General features: G+C 47.6%; 1 protein-coding gene across 1 annotated transcript in view; it reads right to left on the reverse strand.

Annotated features, from left to right (window-relative positions):
• Nucleotides 1-15,814: 15,814 nt before the first annotated feature.
• The window catches only part of CPEB1 (cytoplasmic polyadenylation element binding protein 1), a 32,913-nt gene continuing 21,430 nt past the window's right edge, over nt 15,815-27,297 (reverse strand). The window contains exons 4-10 of the mRNA XM_044439015.1: nt 26,865-26,978; nt 25,615-25,704; nt 24,157-24,293; nt 20,932-21,130; nt 19,548-19,642; nt 17,467-17,547; nt 15,815-17,273 (exon numbers count right to left, since the gene is read on the reverse strand). Coding sequence (XP_044294950.1) covers nt 17,163-17,273; nt 17,467-17,547; nt 19,548-19,642; nt 20,932-21,130; nt 24,157-24,293; nt 25,615-25,704; nt 26,865-26,978 — 827 coding nt within the window. The 3' untranslated portion in view covers nt 15,815-17,162. The remainder of the gene's footprint in view (nt 17,274-17,466; nt 17,548-19,547; nt 19,643-20,931; nt 21,131-24,156; nt 24,294-25,614; nt 25,705-26,864; nt 26,979-27,297) is intronic.

Genomic DNA, 27,297 nt, shown 5'->3' on the forward strand with positions numbered 1-27,297 from the left:
TTTATGTCTAAACATGCATAGGATTATTCCTAAATGAGTCGTTTCTGAATGCCAACAGCTCTCCTGGGTTTCAGGCAGAAAATTGCCTTTCCTTCCCATCAGCTGCTAAATGGCTAAGTCAGGGACTGAATCTGGAACCTTCTGCACCCACCCTGGTGATCTGCCAGTGGGTCACAGCTGCTTTCATATGCCTTGGCCAAGAACTGAGAGTTCTCATTAGACTTTTCAGATGAGATGCAAGATCTGCTTAGCAATTTGTAGGGGGAAGCAAGCTGACTCTGGCCACCATTCCCTTCTGGGGGGGTCTGGAGATTTCCTAGGAGAAAGCTTATGGGACCTGACAGAAAGTAAAGCCCATCAGATGGTTTACTCATCAGACATGGGGTTCCTCTTAGCCTTTCTGCAGCAAGGTTGAGTGGTCTTAGCTGACGAGAGCGCAGGCTCCTTTCCCAAAGCACATGAAGTGGGCACCAGGCAATTCTCAAAAAGTCTGAGGTCCTCCCTTAAGTGCAAGAGGTGTGAGGTTGGGCAGTAATCATCGCCATGTCTGCCTTGGAATCTTCCAGGGATTCTCTTCCAGATAAATCCGGCTTGTCCAAGGAGCAATCAGCATCTTTAGAAGAGGAGCCTCCAAGTGCAGCCAGTCCTGAAGCCCAATTGCTGGGTCAGAGGGCTGATGCAGATCCGTTTTTCTTAAGGGGAACAGTGGTAGATACCTGCCCTTCCTGGGTGGACTCACTCTCACTTCCCCAGACGCTATTACAAATTGCACTGCCCTTCTTGCTTCTGGAAGGTGCCAGGGGTTGCCCTGGCGGTGTCCTGGAGCGCCTCACAGATCCTGACATGGTGATGCCACAACCCTCTTTGGCTGCCTCTGCCTCTCCTTCCTTCCCTGGAAAACACAAAGCCTCTAGTCAGACACCTCTGAAGCATGCAGGTGAGACAAAAATGGTCAGCTGGTTTTGTTAGATAGGTTTTATCAGGAATGTAATTTTCTTTGGTGGAAAATTTCAGATCAGTTTTCCCCATCTCCAAAGAAAATCACCTATCTGATTGGCAAGGAAGGCCAGTGCTTACTTGGCTGGCAACTAAATTTAGTACTGCTTTATTGGTAAGAAATACTGCTTCGTATTGGTATGATAATGGCAAGGTATAATGACCCCATAGATGATATGGGTGCTTTTTTCTTCCTCCATCCCCTCTCATTTCTGTTTGACCATTGCCATAATATTAGTGCATTTTAGATTTTATTTTGTTATTTTGTGATGGTGGATCGTCAATTCAACCATCAGTTTTGAATGCATGCACATTCATCTTTCTTTGCAAGGCTCTGAAGCACAACGAAGAAAACCTGTTTATTTATTTATTGCCTTTATATAATGCCCTAACAGACCAGAGGGCTCTCTAGGCAGTTCACAAACATTAAAACCCCATATATCCAGCTGTGCAGTTTACAAATATTAAAACCCCATATATAAAAGCTGTGCTTTCTCTGCGCAGCTCATCATTTCTGCCCATTCTAAACACATTCCAACCATTAAAATCGTGCCAGGACACCTCATTTTTCTAACCCAAACCCTACGCTTGTGCACATTCCTAACCCTCATACAGGGCTAAACTTCCATTAAAACTAATGCGATTTTGAGTAGCTTTTTCTGCACATCTCAACATTTCTGTCCATTCTAAACACATTCCAACCATCAAAATCATACCAGGACACCTCGTTTTCCTAACCCAGTGATGGTGAATCTTTTAGAGACCGAGTGCCCAAACTGCAACCCAAAACCCACTTATTTATCACAAAGTGCCAACACTACAATAAAACCTGAAAACAGCCAGTCCAAGCGTATGTATGTATGTATGTATGTATGTATGAATGACTTGGCTCATATGCCACTGTGGCACGCGTGCCATGGGTTTGCCACCACTGGTTTAGTCTCTTAATGGGCTGGTAGGAATATATGGGAGCAGGCAATCCTTCAGATATCCTGTCCCTAAGCTGTTTAGAGCATTAAATGTTAAAACAAGCACTTTGAATTGGGCCTGGACTTCAGCTTGGCAGCCAATGCTGCCGATTCTTTGGAATGCTCTGATGTAGGAATGGAGAAACCTAACGGGAGAAATAGAATTATGTAGATAAGTATGTTGTCCCTCCCTGGACAATTATTTGGCCTCTGATGAAGCTATTGTTCTCATGGAATCCTATTCTTCTCCCGTGTAGTAGATGCACTCTTTCAAAAGTTTAGTATGGAGTCACAGGTAACACAGTGCTTCCTGGACCCAAACATTTTTTTAAAGGCTGGAGTTCCCCAGTTATTCCATAGCCTTTTAAAGGCTGGAGACGTTTTCCAACCTGGTGTTCTCCAGGTGAATTGCACCGCCCCTGCCATCACCCCCGACTTTGATGGCTGCAGATGGGAGTGGCAGCCCAACACATGAAAATCCCTGGGAACTTGAATCCATGGATGGGGCATCACAACTGAGAAGGCCCTGCACAGGTGAGCCATCCTCCAACATCCTCAAAGTAAAAGTCACACTTCAACATTGTCATTTCCAATGAGGAGCTGCTGAGCACCAGAAGACACCAAGTCATGCTTTGGTCATGCCTTAGGTCCACAGGAATGTCACACTCGGGCAGGGGAAAGGGAAATAGAGGACAGGCATCAGAAGGAGCATCCCAGCAAAAGCAGGCAAAGCATCCCGCCTTTGTGACTAAGGGGAATTGCCCGTGAAGGACTTGCTTGCCTAGCATGGACCCGGCCAGTTCCAAACCTGAGCCATGCCTGGGAAGAACGGGCTTGCCAGGCATGATTTCCGGGCTAAGAAAAGACTTCCCCATGAAGGGGACACTTGCTCTGAGCCGTTTCAAATGGTTTTCCCCAGAGCTGAACTAGGCCATGGCACGAATGTTTGTTTGTTTAAAACTATTGTATTCCTGTCCCCCATGCAAGCCATCTCCGGACGGATCACAAGAAATACATAAAACAAGCGATAAATTGCATACACTAAAACAATCCCAGCAGTAAAAGCAAGACAACACAACTGTTGGATTAATACTACTTTTTAAAATACCGATTAATTAAAAAGGTTTTACCCTGGAGTCGAATAGAGTATAAGCTGTTTGAAGGGGATGCTTGCCTGGCATGGCCAGAGACCATCTATCTACAGAGCCAGCCTCATGAGGAAGAGGCTTGCTGGCTCAAGGCTAAACTGGCACTCAGCAGAGGCGTCCCCTTGAAAAGGAAACACACCTCTAGGAGCTGAAAACATGGTCACCACTTGAGGTGGACTATAGCCAGAAATGTTGAGAATTTCGCACTTATCTCGGCCATCCCATGAAGAGCTGGCATGCTGGGCATGCTATCAGTACAAGACAGTGGTTCCCCATGAAGGGGATGCTTGCCTAGCATGGGTAGAGAACACATATCTATGGAGCCACATTCATGAAGAAGTGGCTTGCCCAGCACAAGGCTAATCCGGCACTCAGCTCAGGCTTCCCCATGAAGAGGAAGCTCACCTCTAGGAGCAAAAGACACTGTCACCCCTTGAAGGGGGCTCTGGCCAGCAATGTAGATAATTTCTCATTGAACTTGGCATTTTCATGAAGGGGTGGCCTGCTGGGCATGTTTTTAGTCCAATAAAATGGCTCCCCATGAAGGGGATGCTTTTGTGGTGTGGCCAGAGAACAGCTGTCAACACAGCCAACCTCATGGAGAAGCGGCTTGCCCGGCACAAGGCCCAATTGGCACTTAGCGCAGGATTCCCCATGAAGAGGAAGCTCGCCTTGAGGAGCCAAAGATACTGTCACCCCTTGAATGGGGCTCTGGCCAGGAATCTAGAGAATTTCTCATGGAACTCGGCCTTCCCAGGGAGAGGTGGCCTGCTGGGCATAATTCAGCATAAGACAAACGCTCCCCATGAAAGGGACATGTGCCAGGGACTAATATTTATTTAAAAATTTTCTATGCTGCCCCCCATGCAAGGCATCTCGGGATGACTCTCAATCAATACATTAAAACAATCAATAAAATCACATAACTTAAACCAATCCCAGCTGTAAAAGCAATACAATGCAACTACTAGATTAATAATACCCTCCTGTGACTACTAGATTAATAATACTTTTAAAAATACCGGTCAATTAAAAAGGTTTTGCCCTGGAGCCAAATAGAGTATGAGCTTTATGAAGGGGACCCTTGCCCAGCGTGGCCAGATATCACCTGTCCACAGAGCCAACTTCATGAAGAAGTGGCTTGCCCAGCGTGAGGCTAATCCGGCACTTAGCTGAGGCTTCCCCTTGAAGAGGAAGCTCACTTCTAGGAGCTGAAAACAGTCACCATATGAGGGATGTCTGGCCAGGAATCTAGATATATTCTCACTGAAAGCCATCCCATGAAGAGCTGGCATGCCGGGCATGCTTTCAGTCAATGGTTCCCCATGAAGGGGATGCTTGCCTAGTGTGGCTAGAGAACACCTATCCATGGAGGCTCATGCCTGAAGAAGTGGCCTGCCCGGCCCAAGGCTAATGTGGCACTCAGCTCGAGGCAGCCTTTCCCGCCCAATCTCCGTCCAACCAATCAGAATACAGTTTACCGCAGCGTAACCCCGCCCGTGCCTGTCTCTAAGCCCTGGTTCACGCTTCTGCCAATCAGAATCCAGCTTACCTCAGGCGGGCGCACCTGCGCTTCATTCCAAGCCCTCGGCTCCCTCTCAGCCAATCAGCATCCAGCGCACCTCAGCCGGGGCCGGGGCGGAGCCGCTGCTTCCGCGCAGCCAATCGGAGTGAAGCGCATCTCGCAGCACCGCTCCGAGCCTCGTTTGCCGCCTCGGTCCGTCGCCCGGACGAAGATCGATGGCCTCGCCGGACGCGCCCGCAGACCCTCGACGCCGCCGGTCCTTCTCGGATCCCCTGAAGCCGCCGCCGCGCAAGCGCTCCAAGCGAGCCTTCGCTCCTCCCCGGCGCCTGCGGGCTCTCCGCGGCCGCACAAAACAAGCCTTTGCAAGCACTCCGCCTCCGCCTCTTTATTCCCCGGGTTTGCCTGGCTGCTCGTTGAGCTTTCATTCCGCTGGTTTGCCTGAGGGCCCCGGGCTTGCCGCCATCGTCCCCTCCCGACCACCCTGCGAGGGAGGCCAGGCGGGCCGCAGGCGTCGCCCGGGCGCGGGGGGCCGGAGCCCGATCCCCGCTGTGCCGGGCCTGCCCTCCCCGCTTCCCGCGGCCGTCATCGCGGAGTGGGGCGGAGCATTTTGCTCCTTCGCCGCGGTCCTGCCCGGCCTTGCCCTCCTTCCCGCGCCCCTCCGCCGCACACCAACCCTGCGGGGCAGACCACGCCGAGAGCCGGTTCCGCGCGGAGCGGCCCGTGCCCTGCGGGCCAGCCCAGGGTCCCCGAGCAGGGCGAGGCGAGCAGCAGCACAGCCTTCGGCAGCCCAGAAAGGGCAACCAGCCGCCGCTGAACCGCAGCAGCCTCCGTCGCGGGCACGGCTGGCCTGAGAGACACAAGCCGCGGGGTTCGTCCCGGGGACAGGCGCTCTGGGGGCGCGATCCCGTCTCGGGGGCGGTGCTGCGGGGACAGTCCCAGGCCCTGCCCTGCCCGTTGCATTTAGACTGCACTCCTGCACACACTTTACTTCGGAGTAAATTCCCGTGCGCGCAGCAGGACTTACTCTCGTGTATGCATGGCTAGCAATGCCTGAAAATCTACGAACGGTCCAAGCGAGTGCCTTCCTTAAACACCACCACATCCCAGATGCCATGAATAGGGCTAGCGCCCCCCCCCCATTTTATTTTTTAATGCTTAGGCTGCCGTTCGAGAGGGCTGTTGAAAGATCAAGGGCAGTGGGACCAGCAGACATTGCCGGACTCCAGCTCCCATCGCGCATAACTGGTTGTGCTGTCCATCGGGGTGGCAAGTGCGGGAGGAAACAAGCCCCCTGGCTAGGGACAAAACATCCCTTTCCTCCTTCTCAGGGGTGAGTTGTACTGCAGGCCGATGTGATTGCGTGTCTTGCCCCATTTTCATGCGCACACACTCCCTGCTTGTGTGTGGATAGCTTCACATAAGGTCTACATTCGGACTATTAAGGAATGGCCCTATTGCAATGCCCATAAGTTCCTGAGGCTATTCTATGCAGAGCATTGTGGAAGGAGAAGGGGAGAGACTTCAGGAAAATCCCTAACCCACTACTACATCCCACAGAATGCCTTCTTTTCCCCCTCCAAGGCTGCTTTCCTGATCTTTGAGTGCAGGTGGTGTGTTTACCTGCTCTCCAAGGTCAGCACTCCAGTTCCTGGCTCCAAGAATCTGCAATAGTTTATGTCCTCCAGATGCTGTATGTCATTGATATATATTTCCAGAGCAACCTTCCCCAAACTGCTCCTTTCCAGGGCTTGTGGCCTACAACTTCCATCATTCCTGACCATAATGACCACCCCTGAACATGCTGGCTGGAGTAGATGAGAGCTGAAGACCAGAACATCTAGAGGGCAACAGACTAAGAGGATTTATGCTACCACCTGGGAAGTAGTCATTTTCCCTTTCCATTCCCTACTCCCAACCTGGAACCAAGGGGTCTATAGGTTTTCCAGTTCTCCAGGTGAGGTCTTGCCCTGGCCCCTGGCAACCAAACATGCTGTGAGTTTTCATCAGTTTCCACCCCTTCAAAAATTTAACATTTGCGGAGTATGAAACATGCATTATCTAACTGGAGAGACAGAGACAGAGAGAATTAGTTCATGGTGGATACAAGATTCATCCTGAGAACTTCCTGATTCATAACTCAGTCTGTGAACCACTTTGGCATACTGTGTAATCTCACAAACAATTAGGGCTCACATTTGCTTGCATTTTGGTTTCCTTCACATGTATTGTTTTGTTGTGTACCTGTTAGACTGTAAACCCATGGAAAGAGGGACTGGGCTTTTTTAAATCATGGTCTATAACACTTTGATCAAGTATGTGTCTCTACACACACACACACACACACACACACACACACACACAATAATGAACTCCAGTAAAAACAGAGAATTTAAAGTACTTACAGCACGTGGAACATTGTTCAAACCCGCTAAATATGGGATCTTTGCCCTGCTTGCACTCCTAAAAAAGACTGAATTATTGGCCATGATTAGGTATGAAACAATATGGGAATTGCCAGCTCATCAATTTTTAACACAAAAACATGATAATTCCAAAGAACATGAGTCAAAGCTTTTGATTGTCTGCATTACTTCAAGCTATGCTATCACACTCAGAGGGCATCTACAGTTTTTAATAGCAGGCTTTGAAGTTTTATTTATAGCATGACTTTGACATTTTATTTCTCCCAAAACCAAAGTAAACTTTCTTTTGCTTTCATAGGTATATACTGACCTGACTGAAGTTTTGGTTAGAGGGAAGTACAGTGTAAAAGCATTGCATTTGTTCAAATAATATGCAGAGCAAGTTTGGAAGAAAAACACTGTATTTCAAAGCCAACAAGATGCCCACATCCTTTTCCAATAAAGAACAGCTATAACATAGAGGGAAAGTCATTAGCCCCCAGATCAAATTATTTGTCACATTCCTTAGAGTGCCGCTGGCACCATTTTCTTCCTCTCCCACCAGGCCACTCTTCACAATAACTCTGGTTGGGTTTGGAAGTTTAGGCTGAGAGAGGAGCTAAATTCACTCCTCCATGCTAATCTGACATGGGTGCCTTCCAGGTGTTTTGGAATACAACTCTCAGGATTCCGACTGAGGCACTGGCCATGTTAGCCAGGGCTGATTGGATTTGGAGCCCAAAAACATCTGGAGAGCCACGGGTGGAATCATCTCTCCGGAGTGGGCAAACTGTTATTCCTGAGGTAAACATAGAAACATAGAAACAGAGCGAGTCAGAAGGGGCCTCCCGGGCCATCCAGTCTGACCTCTGGCACCAGCCGGCTCCGCTCACGACATGCCCACCATGTGGACGTCCAGCCTATCCTTGAACACCTGCACCGATGGGGCCTCCACCACCTCTTGTGGAAGCCCATTCCACACCCTCGGGGTCCTGACTGTCAGGAAGTGCTTCCTGGCATCCAAACGAAACCTTGGCTCCCTGAGCTTGGCTCCGTTGGAGCGCGTTCTGCCTTCCTCTGCAGGGGAAAACAGGTCTCTACCCACCTCCGTGTGACACCCCCTCACATACCTGTATGTCGCCAACATATCCCCCGAGTCTCCTCCAGGCTGAAGAGACCCAGTTCCCTCAGTCTTGCCTCATACGACATCCCCTGCAAACCGGCCACCAACCTTGTGGCCCTACGCTGCACTGACTCCAACCTGGCTATATCCTTTCTGTAATGAGGGGCCCAAAACTGAACACAATACTCCAATTGCAGGCGCACCAGAGTCAAGTAGAGTGGTAGTAATACCTCTCTCGATCTAGAAGCCACACTTCTGGCTATGCAACCAAGGGTGGCATTCGCCCTCTTGACCACCACATCACACTGCTGACTCATGTTCAGCCTGCAGTCAACCAGCACCCCAAGGTCCCTTTCACAAGTGCTGCTCTCCAGCCACTTATCACCTAACCTGTACTTATGACAGCTATTCCTATGCCCCAAGTGCAAGACCTTGCACTTATCCACATTGAACGCCATCCTGTTGTCTCCTGCCCACTTCCACAGTCTGTCCAGATCCTTTTAGATCTGGAGTACCTGCTCCTCAGTTGTGGCCACTGCTCCAGTTTTAGTGTCGTCTGCGAATTTGAGCAGCAGACTGTTGCTGCTCAAAGGGGGACTGTTCACCCCTTCTTCCATGTCGTGAAAAGATTAAACAGGATCAGCCCCAGGACAGAGCCCTGGGGACCCCGCTTGTTACTGGCTGCCATCCCGATGATTCCCTGCTAATGGTTACCTTCTGCTTTTGGTCAGTCAGCCATGCCCTAATCCACCGGACAGTGCTTTGGTGTATCCCAAAACTCCTCAGTTTCTCCAGCAGGATATCATGGGGCACTTTGTCAAAGGCCTTGCTGAAATCCAGGTATACCACATCCACTGCATCCCCTCCATCCAGCCATCGCAAAACCTTGTCATAGAATTCCACCAGGTTTGTCTGGCAGGACCTGTTTTTGCGGAAGCCGTGTTGTGTGGCTGTCAGCCTCCCTTCCCTATCTAGCATCACTAGATCTCTCTCTATTATGAGCCTTTCCATTGTTTTTCCTACAATGGACGTACAGCTAACCTGTCTATAATTCCCCATGCCCTTTCTACTACCCTTTTTGAAAATTGGGACCACTGATGCCACCCTCCAGTCCTCTGGAACTTCACCCGTTCTCCACGAGGTCTCAAAAATGGAGGCCAGCGGGCGTGAGAGAACCCCTGCCAACTCTCTAAGTATTCTCAGGTGTAACCCGTCAGGGCCTGGCGCCTTTGTAATGTCCAATGCCCTGAGGAGCCCCTCGACTTCAAGGGGGGTGACTCTAATCTGTGCCCCTAAGTCCTCAGCCTCATCTAATCTCCTATGCGGATGTCCCCCATCCTGCTTTGGGGAGAACAGAGGCAAAATAGTCATTTAGCATCTGTGCCTGTTCCCTCATATCAGTCACTAGATCTCCTTCCTCCTTATTTAGTGGTCCCACCACTTGTCTCCCCTTCCTCTTCCTATTTACATGCTGAAAGAAGCCCTTTTTGTTGCTCGTAATCAGCCTTAGCCTTGCGAAGAATCCTTCTGCAACGGGCCTCCTCCTCCCGGTATACCCTTGTGTCTATTTGCCCCAGTACCCATTTCCTACGGAGGTTCCTCTTTCATCTAATCTCTTTAACCACCTCCTTTCGCATCCATGGCGGCACTCTCCTCCGCCTCCCCACCTTACTGACTAGAGGTATCGTCAAGGCTTGCGCCTCCAAAACCTCCCTTTTGGGTGCCATCCACCCCTCCTCAACTCGCTTACCTTCCAGTAACCTATCCCAGGAGACTTTCCCCAGTCTGGCCTTCAGTTGGCCAGAGTTGGCCCTCTTGAAGTCCCAGCTTCTAGTGCTTGACCTGCTGCCCGTCCGCAGTCCCCTGATCTCAAAGCAAAGGATGGAGTGATCACTCGCATCCAGAGCTCCCCTAATCTGTACTTCATCTATCAGCTCCTCCCTATTGGTCAAGACCAAGTCAAGGATGTTTCCCCCCCCTCGTCGCCTCTCGGACCCTCTGTGTGAAAAACCCTCCCTCTATAGCTTCTAGGAAGTGACGTGACCTGGCTGTCACCGCCGAGTGAGTCTCCCAAGTAATATCCGGGAGATTGAAATCTCCATAATTACTGTGTCTCTCCCCTGAGATATCCTTAAAATCTGGTCTGTCAGGACATCATCCAGGGTCTCAAGTTGACCTGGAGGGCGATAACATACCCCCACTGTCAGGTCTCTTTCCCTATCAAAACCCCTAAGTCTCACCCAGACTGCCTCTACCGAATCCCCATCTGTGCTGCATTCCATCTCACTGTACTTTGGACTGTAATTCCCTCCAGCCCTTAACGTGTCACATGGGAGCTGTAGTCCCAAGCACCTGGAGGGGGCCAGGCTGGGGAAGGCTGAGTTGGAGTGCCAAATAAGCACCCAGTTGCGTTTCTTGTGACAAATGATATAGCAAAGTTGGAATCAGAAAACCAACACAACCCATGGATGAGTCATGGAGTTGGAATATCATCCTGGACAGCAGTTACAGGTGGGCGTTGGAGTCGGAGCGAGATGGCAGCCATGACTAATACGGGATCCTACGGCCATAGAAGACGGCAAAAGTGAAAGCAAGCGAGGCATGGAAGGCAAAGTTCCCAGCCGAGCTGGAGTCTGCCAGTGTGAATGCAGGCAGTGTCAATGCCTGTGAACGATCCGGGAACAGGTGCTATTGCATTGCCGAACTTAAGCTGGCCTAGATCTGTTCAGTGCTGGAATGAGACCCCCTCACGAGTCTTATTAAGCCACACTAAAACATCCTAAAGGAAAACTTGGGAGGAAGAATATTTATTTAAAGCTTGTATTTATTTAAAGTTTTCATATACCATTCGACTACTACAGTCTCAGGATGGTTTACAATAAAAACAAAATAAAACAAAGCACAGCATCCAGTAAGTCCTGTCTACTTATTGAATAATCCACTGATTAGGGTCACAACATATAAGCTGGAATCCTACATTCACTTACCTGAAAGTAAGAATGCAAGCACCACGGTGGGTCAGGCCAGCATTCAGTTCACGCTGTGCTCATGGGAAACCCACAAGCGGGACAAATAAAAGCACACTTGCACACCCAGGTTCTCCAGCAACTGATGTAGATAAGCACACTGCTTCTGTTGCTGGAGGCGGCATGCAGCCATGAGGACTAGTAACCACTGATGGCCTTCTCCTTATCCAGATTTTTGTCCGATTTTTAAGGTTGTCCAAATTGGTGGATCCATTGAACTGGGTGACACATAATTGACCCTCCCAAGGCAACTAAACAGTCTTGGCTTTTAAAAGAACACATTGATCAATCGTCTTGCATGATTAATCAACTCCTATTTCTTCGGGTGGGTCAACAGCCACCATAGCAATGCACAAGTCATCTCCCCTGCAGTCCTTTTTGAGCACGGGGTTTTCTGATGAATGACAAATGGAGGTGCCCCCTCCCCTGCTTATGTTGGCAATGCAACAGGCTGCCTGCGACAAGGACCCCGACACCCCCCATAGCTTATATTCCTACCTTTCTGCGGCGCTGCTGGTAACTCACTTTGTCCCATTTCTCCTGCAGGTGCCTGTTGGCTGCTGGTAGGAGGCTGGTATGCTCGGTGCGTTCTCCATAGGCTGCCGTAACTGGCTCATAGCAGAGAAGACAAGCGGCTAAAGGGACCCAGTGGAGGGAGAAGCCAGCAGCACCACTGAGTCCTAACCTCCGCCTGCCAATGGTCGAGTTGATGCTTCAAACGGTAATGACCCCTGTACAAGACTTAGCAGCAATACAGTATCGTTTATGGAAATGTAGGATGGTGCCTTCCACTGAATCAGGTTGTCAGTCTACTTGGCTCAATATTAATGATATTTATTATTAACATATGATAATGACGATGATGATTATTATTGGCATACCTCTAAGTGGAGTGCTCCAATATTCCAGAGAGGGATCTTTCTCAGTCCTAATTCAAGATGCTGGGAAATCTAATTGCAGGTGCAGATCAGGTGCTCTGCCATGAGTTCGGGTCCTTATTGAAAGGTAATATCTGACTTGTGTCTTCTATTGCCCTGGGCAAGTCCTGGCAGAGATATCTGGGTGGGAATCAGGCGTTTCCCAACCTAGCACCCTCCAATGGTGTTGACTGTAACTCCAATCATCCATGGACAACAGACGTCTGTTGTGCCAGCTGTGGATGGGAGTTATAGTCCAACACATCAGCTAGGTTGGGACACACCATCTCAGACCACGGACCTAGACCTCCCATCTCAGTACAAGACTCATCTCAAATACTTTGGACTGATGCTCTGAATTTCTCCACTTGGGATGTCATTCTTGCAAACATGCTTCGATTTCCTTTGGATTCACATCAACCAAGAAGGGTGACCAGTCCTGAAATCCTGCCGCATTGGCTAACATGCCAGTTCTTTGGCTATACACCAAAGCTCACCTGAGTATCAGGTTCACCTGCTGAAATTTAAATTATTCAGCATGGCTGTAGTCATCTACATCCAAACCCTGCAACCAAAATCAGATTTAGGTTTCAAAAATGTTGTAATTGGTAGATGCAATGACAAGCACAGCTCAGGTGGTGTTAAAATGGAGTTAGACAAGTGTGTGGAAGTTAAATCCAGTTGCTACAGAACAATAGGATGGAGTTTTTGCCTTAAAATGGCTCACATGTAAGCTCCCCAGGAACATGTCTGGCCATGGGGAGAAAAGGCGGCTGGTCTTCTGTCTGATCTGACAGGACTCTTTTGATAGTCATAGGTTAGTACTAATCCAAGGGAAATATACACCGGGTCCCCTTCTTCCCCATCCCCAAACCCAGCACACATGGACTAAAAAGGAACAGACCCAGTTCAACAGGATCTTGGAGGTCACCTCATCCAACCGCTCGGTCAGTGCAACAGTCCTGTAACTTTAGCATCTTTGGAGGGTTGCTTTCTAGGCTTTTTCCAAAAGTACCTCCAGCAAAGACGGGTCCTCCCTCACCTGAGACAGTCTCTTCTGACATAAGCACCATTAGAAAGCTTCTCTTGAAGGTTTAGGGGGAAAAACTGCTTCCTTGCCATTTGCAATCATTCTAAGTCTTAGTCCTTGGTTAGTCTAAATGGTATTACACTGTTATGGACTCTGGAATTAAAGCAATCCTCTTTCCATGTGACGTTTCCAAAAGGAGGGCTGTGTTAGGCAATTTCAGCAAAAAGGAAGTTTTTGTTTCGATGCTCTATGGTTGTGCTACTTAATTTATGACATGTGGGACAGAATTTTACTTCCTCCAAGGCAGCAGAATGCCCCAAATTGGACGCACAGCACCCTCCATGTGGAACAACGCAACGGATGGAAGGCGGGCATGGTTGGTACAGAATGAAGCTTCCAGAAGACAGGGACAAAGGCGAAGAAGATTCAGCAGCCATCGCCACAAAATGCAGCGTGTCTTTTATAGTTCCTCTGCAGTCCCTTCCCAAAGGGACCCTGAAAACTCAGGTCTCATTACCATAGGAGCATTCTCGCCTCTGCGCTGTTCTTTGTTCATTATCCATCCTCGGGAAGAAAACTTGCCTTCCTGCAAGAACGCACAAATCTACTTCATCATAAAAACTCAGGCCTGCAAAAAGGGGGTGTGGGCCAGGTTTTTAAGAGATGGTTTGGGTCCCTACGTACAATTTAAAACAGGCATGTGAAAAAGAGGTAAGAGGGAAAACGGAGTCATGAATGCTTCAGCTAAATGTACTTTGGATTACAGTAAGCTATCGGGTTCATTTCTGTGGCGAGAGAAAGGTGAGCTTCTTTGTGAACCCAGCACATTTAAACACTTTCCCTTAAGAAAGGAGGCCCCTAAACTGTTTGTCACCACCAAAACTCAACAGGGAGAAACCAGAACCTCTTTTAGCTCAAGGGCCAAATTCCTTTTCAGAGAAGCTACTGAGAGTTACATCAAGAACATGAAGAACCAGCATTCTGGCTCAGACCAAGAACCTGCCAAGCCCAGCTTTCTGTTCACACAATGCTAGCCAGCTGCCTTGGGGGACCCACAAAGAGGACTTGGGTGCTGCACCAGCCTCCCACCACCTGGCGCAACAGGGGCACTGCCTCCAATAACTGGAGGAAATAGTCCTATACCAGGATTAGCATTCTCCATCCATCTGTGCAACACCCTTCTAAAGTTGCCCAAATTAGTGGCATTCTAGTGAGCAACATATTCAACATACAAGCCTCTTTTGCATTAAACCTCTTAAGAGTCCCCAAGCCTTAGGAGAGGTATTTTAACTTTTCAGGAGGGAGAAGAATGCTCAACAGCCAAGAAAGCACCACACTGCAGTTGAGGGAAGCAGCAGTGGCCTCCAGGAGACATTCAGAGGAGCAAGTTTGGATGCCTGGTCTGAGGCATTGCACTCCTTCCGGAGAGCAAGCCAGATCTGCATTGTGTTCCTTTCCAGAGCAGAAGGCAAATCTGGCCCCAAATTCTATCCGTGAAGCTTGCAGAAGTCAAGTATCATGTGTAATTTCCCAGCAATTCCTCTAGATTTCCTGAGCTGCAATATGGAAGTCACAAACGAGACTCTGGGTTCACACTGGTCACTTGGAAACTGGAAATTCAATCAGAAGAGAGGGCAGAATTTTAAAAAGTGTTACTTCTCCCTCAAGCAGAGTTTAGAATAACCAGATGAAAAGGCAAGTATCCTGTATGGTTAATTGTTGGAGAACATGGCCAAATGTCTTACCACCCTTCTGAATGTTAGCCTTCGGAAAGGAAGGGAATCCCGTGTTGATCTCTAATGCGATGCCCCATCAGTGATGGAAATAAGAGACTCCCCCCTTCCTGGTGCTAGCATCCAGAACTAGGGATTTCCAGTTCTTGCCAAATAGTAAAAAACTACCACCACCCTTGAGAAGTATGTCTTAACGTAAGAAGAGCCCTGCTGGATCAGAGCCAGTACCTCTGATGGCTTAAGAACTGTTGGCACCTTAACAACCCACGAGCAAGAGCTTGTATGGACCAGAATCCACTTCACCAGAGGCTCAGCGTGGTTGTTTAAATGCATAAGCTATATCTACACCTTGAGTATATGAAGAAAGTTTATTATGACACAAAGCAAGGCCATCTACTAGCAACAGGTGTGTCTACTGAGGCTCTGCATAGCAACAGAACACAAGATCTTATCTGCACAGACATGACCCAGTTGCTTAGCCATCACTGTCGAGGCGGCAAGGCACAGGACGATGAACCGTGCAAGTACACAAGGGGAGACAGACACTCTGTCCTCTGTAAGCTGGTCCAGCTCTCTATCCAGGCCAAGTTCCCAAGTATCAAATTTCCTAATGGTTTGCCGGACTGCAGATTCATGTTGGAGTCTCTCCCTCAAGTAGCTTTCTGTTGGCAGGTTTAGTGTCTGCTACTGTTCAGCTTTGCTTGGGTATTTCCCACTTCTCTCAGGCAGATTTAATTGTACCCCATTCCTTCCAGAAGGGCAGGTACGTTAGTCTGTTGCAGCAAACCAAACAGATCGGCAAAGAACAGCTAAGTAAATAATCAATGAATTGGGAATCCACCGTTTGTCCAACCGACACACAAATACTGGGTAAGGCAGCCAACTATGGGTTAAGCAAACCACTGGTTAGTATTCTGTGCAAATCCAGGCTGAAGAGTCAGAGCCCCCTGGTGAAACTCCCCAACACACAAGACACGCGGTCCTTGGAAGACAAAGAAGCGACAGCAATCTGCTGCAACGTGTTTATTATGTGCCAAGAACTACATCACAGCTTACTCCACGCATCTGTAGGAGAGTGCAGTCTTGCCTGCATACGCTACAATGAGGTAGAGACTTCACATACTGCTTCACAAAACCCCACAAAGAGCAGCTGGAATATGCAACATCAGCTCAGCAAGAAAGAAGGGAGAACTTATGACACTGGTTCTTTGGCACACAGCTTCCAATAGAGGGGAAAAAATAAAACAAAATCAAAACTTCAACTCCCGGCACAATCTGGGGCTACGCTGCTCCTCAGGAACTCCCGTAAGGGTATTTCTTTCCCCTCTGAACAGAAAAGGGCTCCTAGGAACCTTTGCCTGCCCTTCCAAAGCGTAGCCCTTTAATCAGCTCAGTTATAAAAAGAAAATTGAAGTCTTGTGACTTTGTGATTAAAAACCTTTTATCAAGCCCCCTTAAGTGCAACTTAAAGTGCAACAAACTATATACAGCAGCTCAAAAATCATTTATCCGGTCCAGTTTCAAAATCCAAAAATCCTATCCTTCTGGGTTGCAAATACTGCTATTCACAACTGGGAAACTTTTTTTTTAAACTAACAGCTCCCAGACACAAATTGCAATGATGTTAAAAGCTGCCAGGAAAGAAAAAAATCTAGTCTCAAACGACTTAAAAACCATTTCAAGAGTGTAAAAAGGAACTGGTAAAAATCCTGGAGCGTAAAATATGAAATATGATTTGGTTTAAGTGAAGAACAAAGTCTCCTTGTTGTTACAGTAAAAAACGCCAGCTGAACATTCAGTTTATTCCGTTCAGATGGGGGGGGGGTTAAATGAATGGAAAGGCACTGTATGGCGACTGCAAAAAAACGGAGCCAATGAGACCTGCATTATTACCATCAGTATTGCAAGGAATGTAAAAAAGGGCCCTTGATAAATAAGAAACCGAAGTGAAGGCATCCGCATTAAATACCTTCTCAACACACGGCCCCTTTATGCTTCTCGTCAGCAACAAGGGGCCAAAGTCTGGGAACTGCAGAATCGTTTGAGGGGCCCTCCCCTCTCAAAAACCCCCAAACAAACTCCCCGACAAAAATTCACTGTGCATTAAGTGCAGAAACAAATAAAGACCAGCAAGTGCAAACGTGAAGGCAAGATTCCCCGTTAGTCCTTCAAGACGGGCATCCCCCAGCCTGGGTGTGGCACCGGCAAGCAGCCCTGGACTCTCCTCCTGTGGCAGGTAAACAGAAGAGCTTCCCCTGCAAACTGCAGCAGCTTCTGGTGCCCCCACCACTGTTCTAGCTGGTGTCTCTATTCTTCTGGTTGCGCATCAGTGGGCGGTGGTGATTCAAGATATCCATGGAATGTTTCCAATGCCAGCAGGAGCGACAGAAGTACTTGAAGCAAACCTAGCCAGCAGGGAGGAGGAAAAAGGGGAGGGAGGGAGGGAGGAAAAAGGGGAGGGGGAGAGAGGCCAAAAAATATGAGTTTGGTGCACCCTTTCACAAGCGCTAATGGCTTCCCATCTTCATGGCGACCTACAGAAGGAATACGGACGTCATTTTGCCCACCAGAATGAACACAAGGAAACAAGAGCATTACCTGGTCTCTGCAGAAGAAAGGGCCCGGCTGAGACCTGCAGACTTGACACATGGCATCTTCTAGGTACGGATCAATCTGGACCTGCCCAGGGGAGGGGAGGGGAGGAGGAAATGAAAGCTAAGTGACACAAGGACTGCAGGGAGGAGAAATGGCTGCCGTCCACATCGCAAGGTTACTGGTGAGAAGACGACATTTGGGGATGCATGGCAAACAGAACACATAAAAGCCAGTTTCTTTCTCACCTGTCACTCCAGCACTCACAGCAGCTGACAATAAAAGCCAGAGCTGAAAGAGCTGTTTGCTTCTGCAGAAGGAGATCCGAGCCCCGAAGCTTTACTAGGACAAACTTTGCTCCCTTTCCCTCCCCCAATTAGAGAAGCGTGCCCTTCTTCCACAGAAGAGAACTAGGGCATTTAATGTCTGAGCTAAGGAAAGGTCTCTCTGTGGAACATGGGAGAGCAGCCTTCCAACGCAATTCCCATCCTATCCTGCAGCGCTGCTGCACTCAGGTGGCACAAGCCTGGCACACAACGAGCACAAACACAGCGCTCTTCCGTCTGGCCCTCTGCAGCACAGCACCTGTCCTGGGAGTGCTTTTGTATGCTGGCTGAACACTCAGCAGGTTTGACAGGGAGAGAAACAGCGTCTGCCTCCATCTCAGGGCACACAGCAAAATGCCACAGCCATTAAAACCAGAACGGCACTGTTGACAACAGGCAGCAAACTATGCCATCCGGTTTGAGCACCTCACTCACAGCGTAAAAAATTCCAAGCCCAAACCCATTCCTGGGCTTGTGTCTGTCAGGAGACATTCCTCCCGCTGTCTGAGAAATGCTCATTATATTTTAAACTAATTCTATTTTTAAACAAGTGTTATTTGTATCCTGCCTTGTTTCCTCTTGCAGGAAGCTCAACGTGGCTTACATGGGACTCCTTTTTATGTTATCCTCACAAAAACCACCCTATGAGGTAGGTTAGGCGGAGTCAATGGCTGGCCCAAAATTAGCCAGTAAGCTTAACAGTCAAGTGGGAACTAGTTCAGTGCTCTAACCACTACACCACATGTGATAAAGGGAACTAATTAGAACAATACTTAGAAATCACATTAAAGTAATTCACATGGCCCACAGGAATTCTTCCCGAGGCTCTGCATCTTTTGGCCAGGCCAAGAGAAAAACACCAGCAACTGAGCAGAAATATTTTTTCTGTTGCAACACCCCATTAGTGCTGCATTTAGGCTTTAAAAAGCTTCACTGGTGCTAACAGGGGCCTTGGAAACACTGCTTGCGACACAGGAATAATTCTCAGGAGGGGATCAAAGCAAGCTGCCATCAGTAGCCCCCTAAGACTTGGGTGAACAGCCAGATTTACAGGGAAGACTGTAGCTAAGGCAAGGCTCCGGTTTGCATGCAGAAGCCCCCAGGTTCAAGCCCCAGTATCTCCAAGTAGAGCTGGAAAGACGCCTGCTTCAAACCCCGAGAACCATCGCCAGTCAATGTTAGCAAGAGTGTACCAGATGGAGTGATGCTCTGATACAATGGAAAGCAACTTCACTTGCCCCCTCCCGCAATGCAGCCAGTGTTGGCACCAGCCTGGCCTTGAAGGGGAGGGAATTTCACAGCTTGGGTGCTGCAGCTGAGAAGGCCCTGTCTCTCAGTTCCACCTAATGTACACCACTTTCCAGCTGTGAGGTGCAGAAGGAAGCTTCCCGGGCAGGTGTATGCAGGGAGAGGCCCTCTCTCAGGTATCTCGTACGACTGCTCCACCCAAGCAGAAATGCAACAAGAGATCTGAAGAGGGGTTTTCTCCAGGTTAGATCCTGGCAAAGGAGACATAGCTTAGTGGTAGTGCATCTATTTTACTTGGAAAAGATCTCATGCTCCATTTCCAACATCTCCAGCTCAGAATTAGGGTTGGGAGACTTAAATGGACCTGCAGTCTGACTCAGACTCTAACCCTTTCCTCAAGGATTCCTGGATGCATTACCATCTCACTGTTTTGACTCTACAGCACTGCCTGGCTTTGGTATCTCTGCCAATACACACACTAGAAAGACGGTGTCTTCGTTTGATGGATCCTACCTTTTTTGTGAACTTGGTCGTTTTGATCTCCACAAATGCAGCGCTCACCGCTTTCAGATAGCTGCGATGGTTGTTGAAGGTGACACGGCCAGATCCTGAAATCAAACCTGCCTGTTATTATAAAATACAGCCCAAGGAATAATCTGTACTTAGCCTGAAGCAACTGCATGTGACCCAGAGCAAGATGTGCTGAGTAAGCACACACGGCCTGCAGTACTGAGAGAGGAGGGGGAGCTGGAAGGGGGGGGGAGGGAGAGAGAGAGAACACGAATGGACGAACACACATTCAGAGCAGCATTTGGCTAGATGCCTGTCTCAGCTTAATGGAAGAATGGAGTTACAGGTAAAAAATGGCAACCCGGACCAGAAAGACAAGATTCTCCATCTCATGTCGCTATTAGCCAGGCCTTAGAACAGGAATCTTTGTATGGTAGCATGGGAGAAAACACACACAAACCCACCATTAAACAATCAATTGTGGGAAAGGGACCTGGCCATATGAGGCACCCCAGAGGACCAGATGTGAACCCCAGGCCTGAGGTCCTGAAGGTCCGGGGACAAAAAGCAAGCGTGTAAGTCCCCGCTGAGAACATTCTAACCAGAGAGAAGTTCGGGTGGAGTGAGCGTAAGTACCCAGTCACTCCCTCCAGAGTCCAAATAATGCAACAATTGTTAAAACATATGATCTGGCCTGGGCAACTTCTTCTTCCTTCTCTTTCTCCTCCTATATTTTTATTTTATACTGATAATTTTAATTTTGTATTTGTAAATCAATGTATTTTTTGTATTGTTATATTTAATGGTAATTTATTATGTACTATTGTATTTCAATGTATTTTATCATGTTGTAAGCCGCCCCGAGGTTTCGGCAAGGGGCGGCATAGAAATGTTATAATAATAATAACAACAACAACAACAACAACAACAACAACAACTCTTGGTGGCTCCACATGGGTGCAAGATCTACCTGGTAACTACCAGGTACAAGGCCCTCGGTATGGTGGCTCTCTCACTACAGAAAGCCCTTTCCATTGAGATTTTAAAAATGCTCCATTGTTTTTGAGGTTGGCTGAAGACATCTCTTTTAAAGTAAGCACTGGCTTACTGATCAGTAAATGCCAGCCAGTTTTACTTAACTATTTTTCTTCCATGTATTTCTGTATTTTGTGTTTTATGTGGTTGTATATGACTCCAGTAACTCAGTGTGATGTGGTTTATAAATACTGTCATACGAATAACTAAAAATGGATGGAAAATGGGGATCCAGCTGTTCACGGCCCTGCTCATTTCTCCAGCTAGACTGTTACACAGGAAAGTCCACCAAGACAAGAAGGACGAAGGTTCCCCACCCACTATCGTGTAAGTTGCGGCTGGTCTCACTTACCAATAGGGTACTTGTGCTTGTCTGTGTCGATACCTGCATATACCACGCCACCAAACAGGTCGTTGAGAATCCCTGCTAAGGCCTCGGCATTCAACATCCCATGAAGAGCTCCCACGAAGACGGTTTTGCCGGGATCAAGTCTCTGAGTCGGGCTGCGCACGAAGTTGCTGTCTGCCAGGACCCATGGGATCACTTGCACCTGCAGCCCCCCCAGAAAAAGCTCTGCCTTGTTCAAGCCGTCCACAAGCCACCTTCTGGTCTCCCCATTCCCTTAAGGACCCATCTGCCAGATGCAGCCACCCAAGCTGCCCTGCCAATTCCTCATGTCTGCCTTCCCACTATAAACCCATCACCAATTGGTAGTTTAGTTTGTATTTTTTTTCCTGCTGTAACTCCCCCAGAGAGCCGTATGGCTAATAGCACGGGTTAGAAATTTAATAAACAAACAAACCACAATGACCTTTCAAGCAGTAGATCGCAGGTGTGACACTGGGCTACTACCACTTATGGATGGCCCTTCCTTTGTATGATATGCTAAAGTAATCTGAGCTGCCCAGGTGACATCCTCAGTTGCACAGTATCTTTTTCAGACAAGTAACATTTCACAGAACTGCAAGCTTCATCAGGCTAGGTGGCATAAAAAGCATGGGCGGGGGAAGGAAACAGAGGAGTCCAAAAATCAGACCTCATATTGTGGATGCAAGGTCTTCCAGGATGGGGGAAGGAAGAGCTCTGGAGGACTCAGAAGCTTGCACAGTTTTGCGGAATTTGAGTTGGACCTTAATAAGGACACTCTCTAACTGTGGATTTTGGATTTTCCCTCTCCTGGACCAGTACAGCTATTTGTTTTTTGTTTCTATATCCCAGGTAATATGTTCCTAATATATTCCCCCAACCACTCAAGATTTATTCTAAAAGCTAACTCCACTCCTTTTTATCCTGGAGATGGAAAAGGTGTGAGAAACAGTTCTCTTAGGCCCTCTTCTCCATTCTATTCAGTCAAAGTTCCCTACTGTATTCCAGTTCAGTATGACTGTAGTTACAGGATGTTTATCTTTGTCACACTTCAACCAACACATTTCCCTCTTGAAGATGTTAGTGGTACCAGTTGCCTAAAAAGGTTGTGGGAGCTCCCACACTAGAGATACTTAAAAAACAACAACAACTGGACAGCCATCTGAGTGGGGTGGTGTAACGTGGTGTCCTGCAACAGCAGGAGGTTGGACTTGATGGCCTTCATGGCCCCATCCGACTCTACTATTCTATGATCACACATGACCCGAGAACAGCAGGACTGGCAGTCACTGTTGTATGCCAACACACACTCTGCAACCACTAAGTGATGCAACTTTTGTCCAAATTACAGTAGGGTAAAAGAGGTGGGGTGGGGTGGTATACAGACACACAAATCACAGCCCTAATCCAAGAGTCTTCAGCCCCAACCAAATGAATTGATCAGCCTCCACCAATTAGTTAAATTGTTCGGATGATCACAGCATGCAAGTAGAAATGGTTAAAATTGTTTTAGATTTTATATTTGTTTTAGCTGGCCAGGGCAACTTCTTTTATATTGTGATTTATTTTATATTGTTGGTTTTATATTGTTATTTTTGTATTTTATTTGTATTTTATTCTGTGCTGTGAGCCGCCCCGAGGCTTCGGCAAGGGGCGGCATAGCAATGTTTTAAGTAATAAATAAATAAATAAATAAATAAATAAAAAATAAAATAAAAATAAAAATAAAAATAAAAATAAAATAAAATAAAATTAGATTTGTGGTACTGAGATATTCTCAGGAATAGCTGATCCAGCAGCACTCATCCCACCCTTGTCCTTAATTTTAGTAATTTAAGATTAAAAGAAAAATAGATGAAGAATGCAATGGAGAAGTTGCAGAAGACTATGCACTTTCCTTAAATCCCTCCTGAGTTCTGCTCAGGGGACTGCAGCTGAAGGGTGTGTAAACAGAGACGTCTCCTTCGCAAACTCACAGGATACCTTTTGGCTTGTGCCTTGCTCAGGGACTAGTCAGAGGCTGTCAAGTGAACTGGCTCTACAGCTGACTCGACAGCCTGTTCTTCACAGCACTCTTGTCCTCGAGTCACACATAAAAGACCTCCTAGCCAATCAAGGTTGCAAATTCAAGATAGGAAGGCTTAGCCGCTAGAAACTCCTCTGCAAGCTCTCCTTATCTGGACCTTATCTGGACTATCTAGTGATGCTAAATACAGAGGTACTCTGCATGTCCTGGCTAAGATTCACAAAAAGCAAAGTAAGTAAAATGAGTAAAATTCCAAATTCTGTATTACTGTAGTAGCTTTATAAGGCCACCAAAAGACCACCAACATGTGCAATCTTTCAGGATCTCCAGTTCTCGTTATCAAGAAAGGTTGGGTTGATACTGAAGCCACATTGTCAGTACATTCAGACTCTCAAGCTGAAAGGGGGAGTAGAAGTCTCAAGCTTTGGCTCTGCCAAAAATCTTGACACAAGGATAGACCTGCCCCTGGGCTTCAGAAAGGAAAACGTGTTGGATTTTCCTCTTTTGAAATTATAGACTCCGGCTCTTCTCAGAAGTGTGAAACACACTAGCTCCTGGTCACTCACAGAAGGAAACTGGACAGTCTTTAAATTTAAGAAAGCAGGAGAATGTTTTAGACACTGTTCTGGGTTAAAAAAAGGAAGAAGTAAAGAAAGGGAACCTGGTTATCTTCACCTAGTTATTCACAGGGGATGGACTCAGCTAAGATACAAGGAAATGTCCTTGGGCAGGGAGCCAGAAGCTAACCCATGAATTCACAGCTCATCCAGCAACCTCAGAACAAGGGGTTATTGTTGAGACAGACTCTGATTTTGGCAAGACAGGCTCAGAAGCAGCTTCTGCCAGCATCTGTCCCCCTGTATGAAGCTTGCCTAGTACTGCTGCTGGAAGTCTTTTTCATCATCCCCCTTTGTCTACAGGGCTTTGGAGAAGCACCATTCATAAGGGATTGCTACCTGTCCCTTCCTGGTGAAGCTGCAAGCCTGAAGCCAGTGACTACACAACCTGTTGAACATTCCTCCCTTGTATAAGCTAGAAGTCAACCTGTCCTTCATGATGCAGCCTGCACACACCACCACACACTCACACCAGTGCTTCCAGACCAAGGTCCTGGATGAGGCAATCCACTGTCAGCCACCCCTTTGGGTTTGTGTTCAAGACCATGTTGGGTCGTGTTTACTCACCTCCTTGCAGCGCATCCTGCGGCTGGACATCTTGAAATAGTACTCACTCAGGCCGCTGGGGCTCAGCACGTCACGGGAGCAATTCTGGAGCAGAGCGCGCACAGATTTCTCCGATTCAAACACAAGGTAGGCGTAACCTTGGGCAGAAGACGACAGGAAATGTATGTGACAGCCGGGTACGAGCAACGCTTTCACTTCTAGGAACTGCCCTGCTGCATCAAAAGGTCCCTTTAGTTGAGAGTCAGATGTTTGGAGGATGCTTAATGGCAACGACCCACCACCTCTCCTGATCAGAGATGACACACTGCCTCAGATCATGGGGCCTCACAGTTAATACAGATCCACCCCTGTTATCTTTGCTCTCAAAGCATGGAAAACACAAGCTCAGAGGAGATGGCCTTTGTCTACAGACCTGGGGTGGGTGCAGAACCTCCTTTAAGCCTCAAGAGGCACGTTTCAGTTCAGAACAGCACTCCAGGGCCACACTGGGCCAATATGGACGCTTGAAGGTCTCAACCTTTTTGAAATTGCTGTGCAAAAAGCCAGGAAACCACCCAACAAGGTGTGTGGGCGAAGGTATATGGCCACCTGGAGAGACAGACTGGAGTCCCAGAGCAGCTGGCTTTGGCCACCAGGATTACAGTTCTGCACTCCTGTACTTTCACCAATCTCTACATTGCAGAAAAATTCCTCCATTATGCAGGAAAGAGCAAGCACCAGCCTTGCAATGTATTTCTCATTCTCTTTCACTGTCTCATTAGTGCAAAAAAAAAAAAAAAAGACTTGGGCATTAACCAAGCAATTCATAGCTGATCCAGACTATTCTCAACCTCTGACGGAGGCATCAGCCAGAAGAATGCTTTCCACCAAATGCCCCCTGGTGCAAAGGCCACAGAGCTGATTGGTCCAAGGCTGCTAAAGGTGCTTCCAAACAATAAAAAGGGATCAATGCAACTTTGGTGCTATTTCTGAGCTAATTCCATGATATTCCTTATGCATTAGTCTGCCTTGCTCCGGACAGGATGTGGGCTCCACATGGATCTAGTGTGGCCGCACCTCAAAATTTCTAGACTGAACAGCAGGGCCAACAGAGCAGTTGCACCCCAAATTCTGCTGTCTGTCAAAGCAGAGTCTTGCTTGGCAATTTACATGCCCTTGCCACAGGTGACTGGGAACCACAGCAAGTTTCCCACCCCAAATGTCAAAACTCTGGTCTCTCCCCTCCTCCACCACCACCCTGTGCTTATCTTGAAGGCCACCAGCATGTGGAGTTCCCCCAACCCAAGCAAGGAAGCAGATTACGTGAACGGCAAGAAGGTGTGTGCCAAAGGCAGGCCTGCATCTCATGGTGCTCCACCTGTCCAGCCACCAGCATGCAGCCTAGCAGACCTCAGTGCTCTATATGTAGCATGGATAAAAGGGTTCCTACCATGTCTGTATTACCTTTAGGCATATTACCTTTGGGAGGGCAGCGGGGATGTTTGCTATCCTTACCAGGCCACTCCACCCTCAGCGAGCCAAACACACGGAAAGTGCTGATCAGACCCGCTGCATGGAAAAGAAGCGTTGTCAGAGGCAAGAAACAGAAGCCACCCACTCTGTCTTCCCACTCCAAGGCACGCAGGCCCTGGGAGGGCCTCTGCTTTGGGCATTTTCTTCTGGGAACACACAAAGCTGGCTTAGAGCATCAGGCTCCGAGTCTGTTTAGCCAGCACTGGTGGCAAAGGCTGGCAATGCATCTCCAGGGCTTCAGACAGCAGTTGTGGCTGCCCTGTCCAGAGATGCTGGAGGTTGGACCAGAGACCTTCTCCATGCAAAGCGTATGTTCCACCACTGAGTCGGTACCTGGACAGCAAGCCCACCTAGTCCTCCTTTTGGAGGTTATTAGAAACTGTAGGGTGCAATTTGTATATTATCAGCATTTCCACATAATGCAGAAATGTGCTTTCTCGTTATAACTAGAAGTATTAATGTATACCGCCAATTGTTAATTAATTAATTAAAACATTTCTATGCCGCCCATTCGCCGAAGCCTCGGGGCGGCTCACAACATAAAATTAAAATACTAGAAATAACAATATAAAATAAGTCGCCCTGGCCAGATAAAATAAGCAAATAATATTAACAATTAAAATGACACTTAAATAAAAAGGTCTTCGCCTGGCGCCGAAAAACAAATAACGACTGCAAATGTTACAGCACTGGGGGGAGGGTGCAATTCAGTTGCAGAATGCATGTTTTGCATGGAAAAGGTCCCTGGTTTCTTCAGGTATGGCAGGGAAATAACTGACTGAAATCTTGAAGAACTGCTGTCAGTCAACACTGACAATCCTGGGGTTAGTTGAACCAATGGCCTGACTCACTGAAAGGCATGTTCCAATGTTCCAAAGCATATTATGATAATTTTGTACGTATATACATGTAACTTTTCTGGTGGATTTTAATGTAGTGCTGGGGGCGCTATTTCCTACTTTTTTAGATCCATTTAATTTTTTTGGTATCACGGTGTAAGTGCTTGTACACTCTGTACGTGATATATTTGCTTGCATATTTGTTACTGATACTGAGCAAACAAGAGTAGCTTTTCAAGAATTGAGTCAACTTTTTGACTATTACCATAAATTTATTTAGAATTATTTTATGGCTGCCATTAAAGGCAACATTACTCTGACAGTAGACATGAAGAAGTGAGTTAGCTGGCTCCTCACCTTCCGTGATATCCCAGGGAACTCCTCCTAAAAACACCTTACAGGAGTAGACTGGATTCTTGTAGTTTCTTGGTGGAAGCTGCCCGCTCCACGTACAGGTGGCCTCATTCACAGCTGAAGACAAAAGTTCTAGATTGAGAAACTTTCTCCAGGAGCAGGAAACAGAATATTCATTCATTCATTCGATTTTCTGTCTACCAAGAAAAATGGCACTCAAGGCAGCTTGCAGTCATACATGATTAAATCAGTAATCAATGAAAACACAGCAACACCAAAATAAAAACAACATCCAACTCAACAGACCCACTGAGCAGCAGAGACCTACTTGAATGAAACAGTCTTTGACAACCACCAAGCGAGCCACCAAGAGGGAACAAACCTAGCCTCTATCAACAGGGAGTTTCATAGCCTGGGAGCACCCCAGAGAAGGCTC

Source organism: Varanus komodoensis, unplaced genomic scaffold, assembly GCF_004798865.1.
Source record: "Varanus komodoensis strain SLA01 unplaced genomic scaffold, ASM479886v1 scaffold33, whole genome shotgun sequence".
NCBI lineage: Eukaryota > Metazoa > Chordata > Lepidosauria > Squamata > Varanidae > Varanus > Varanus komodoensis.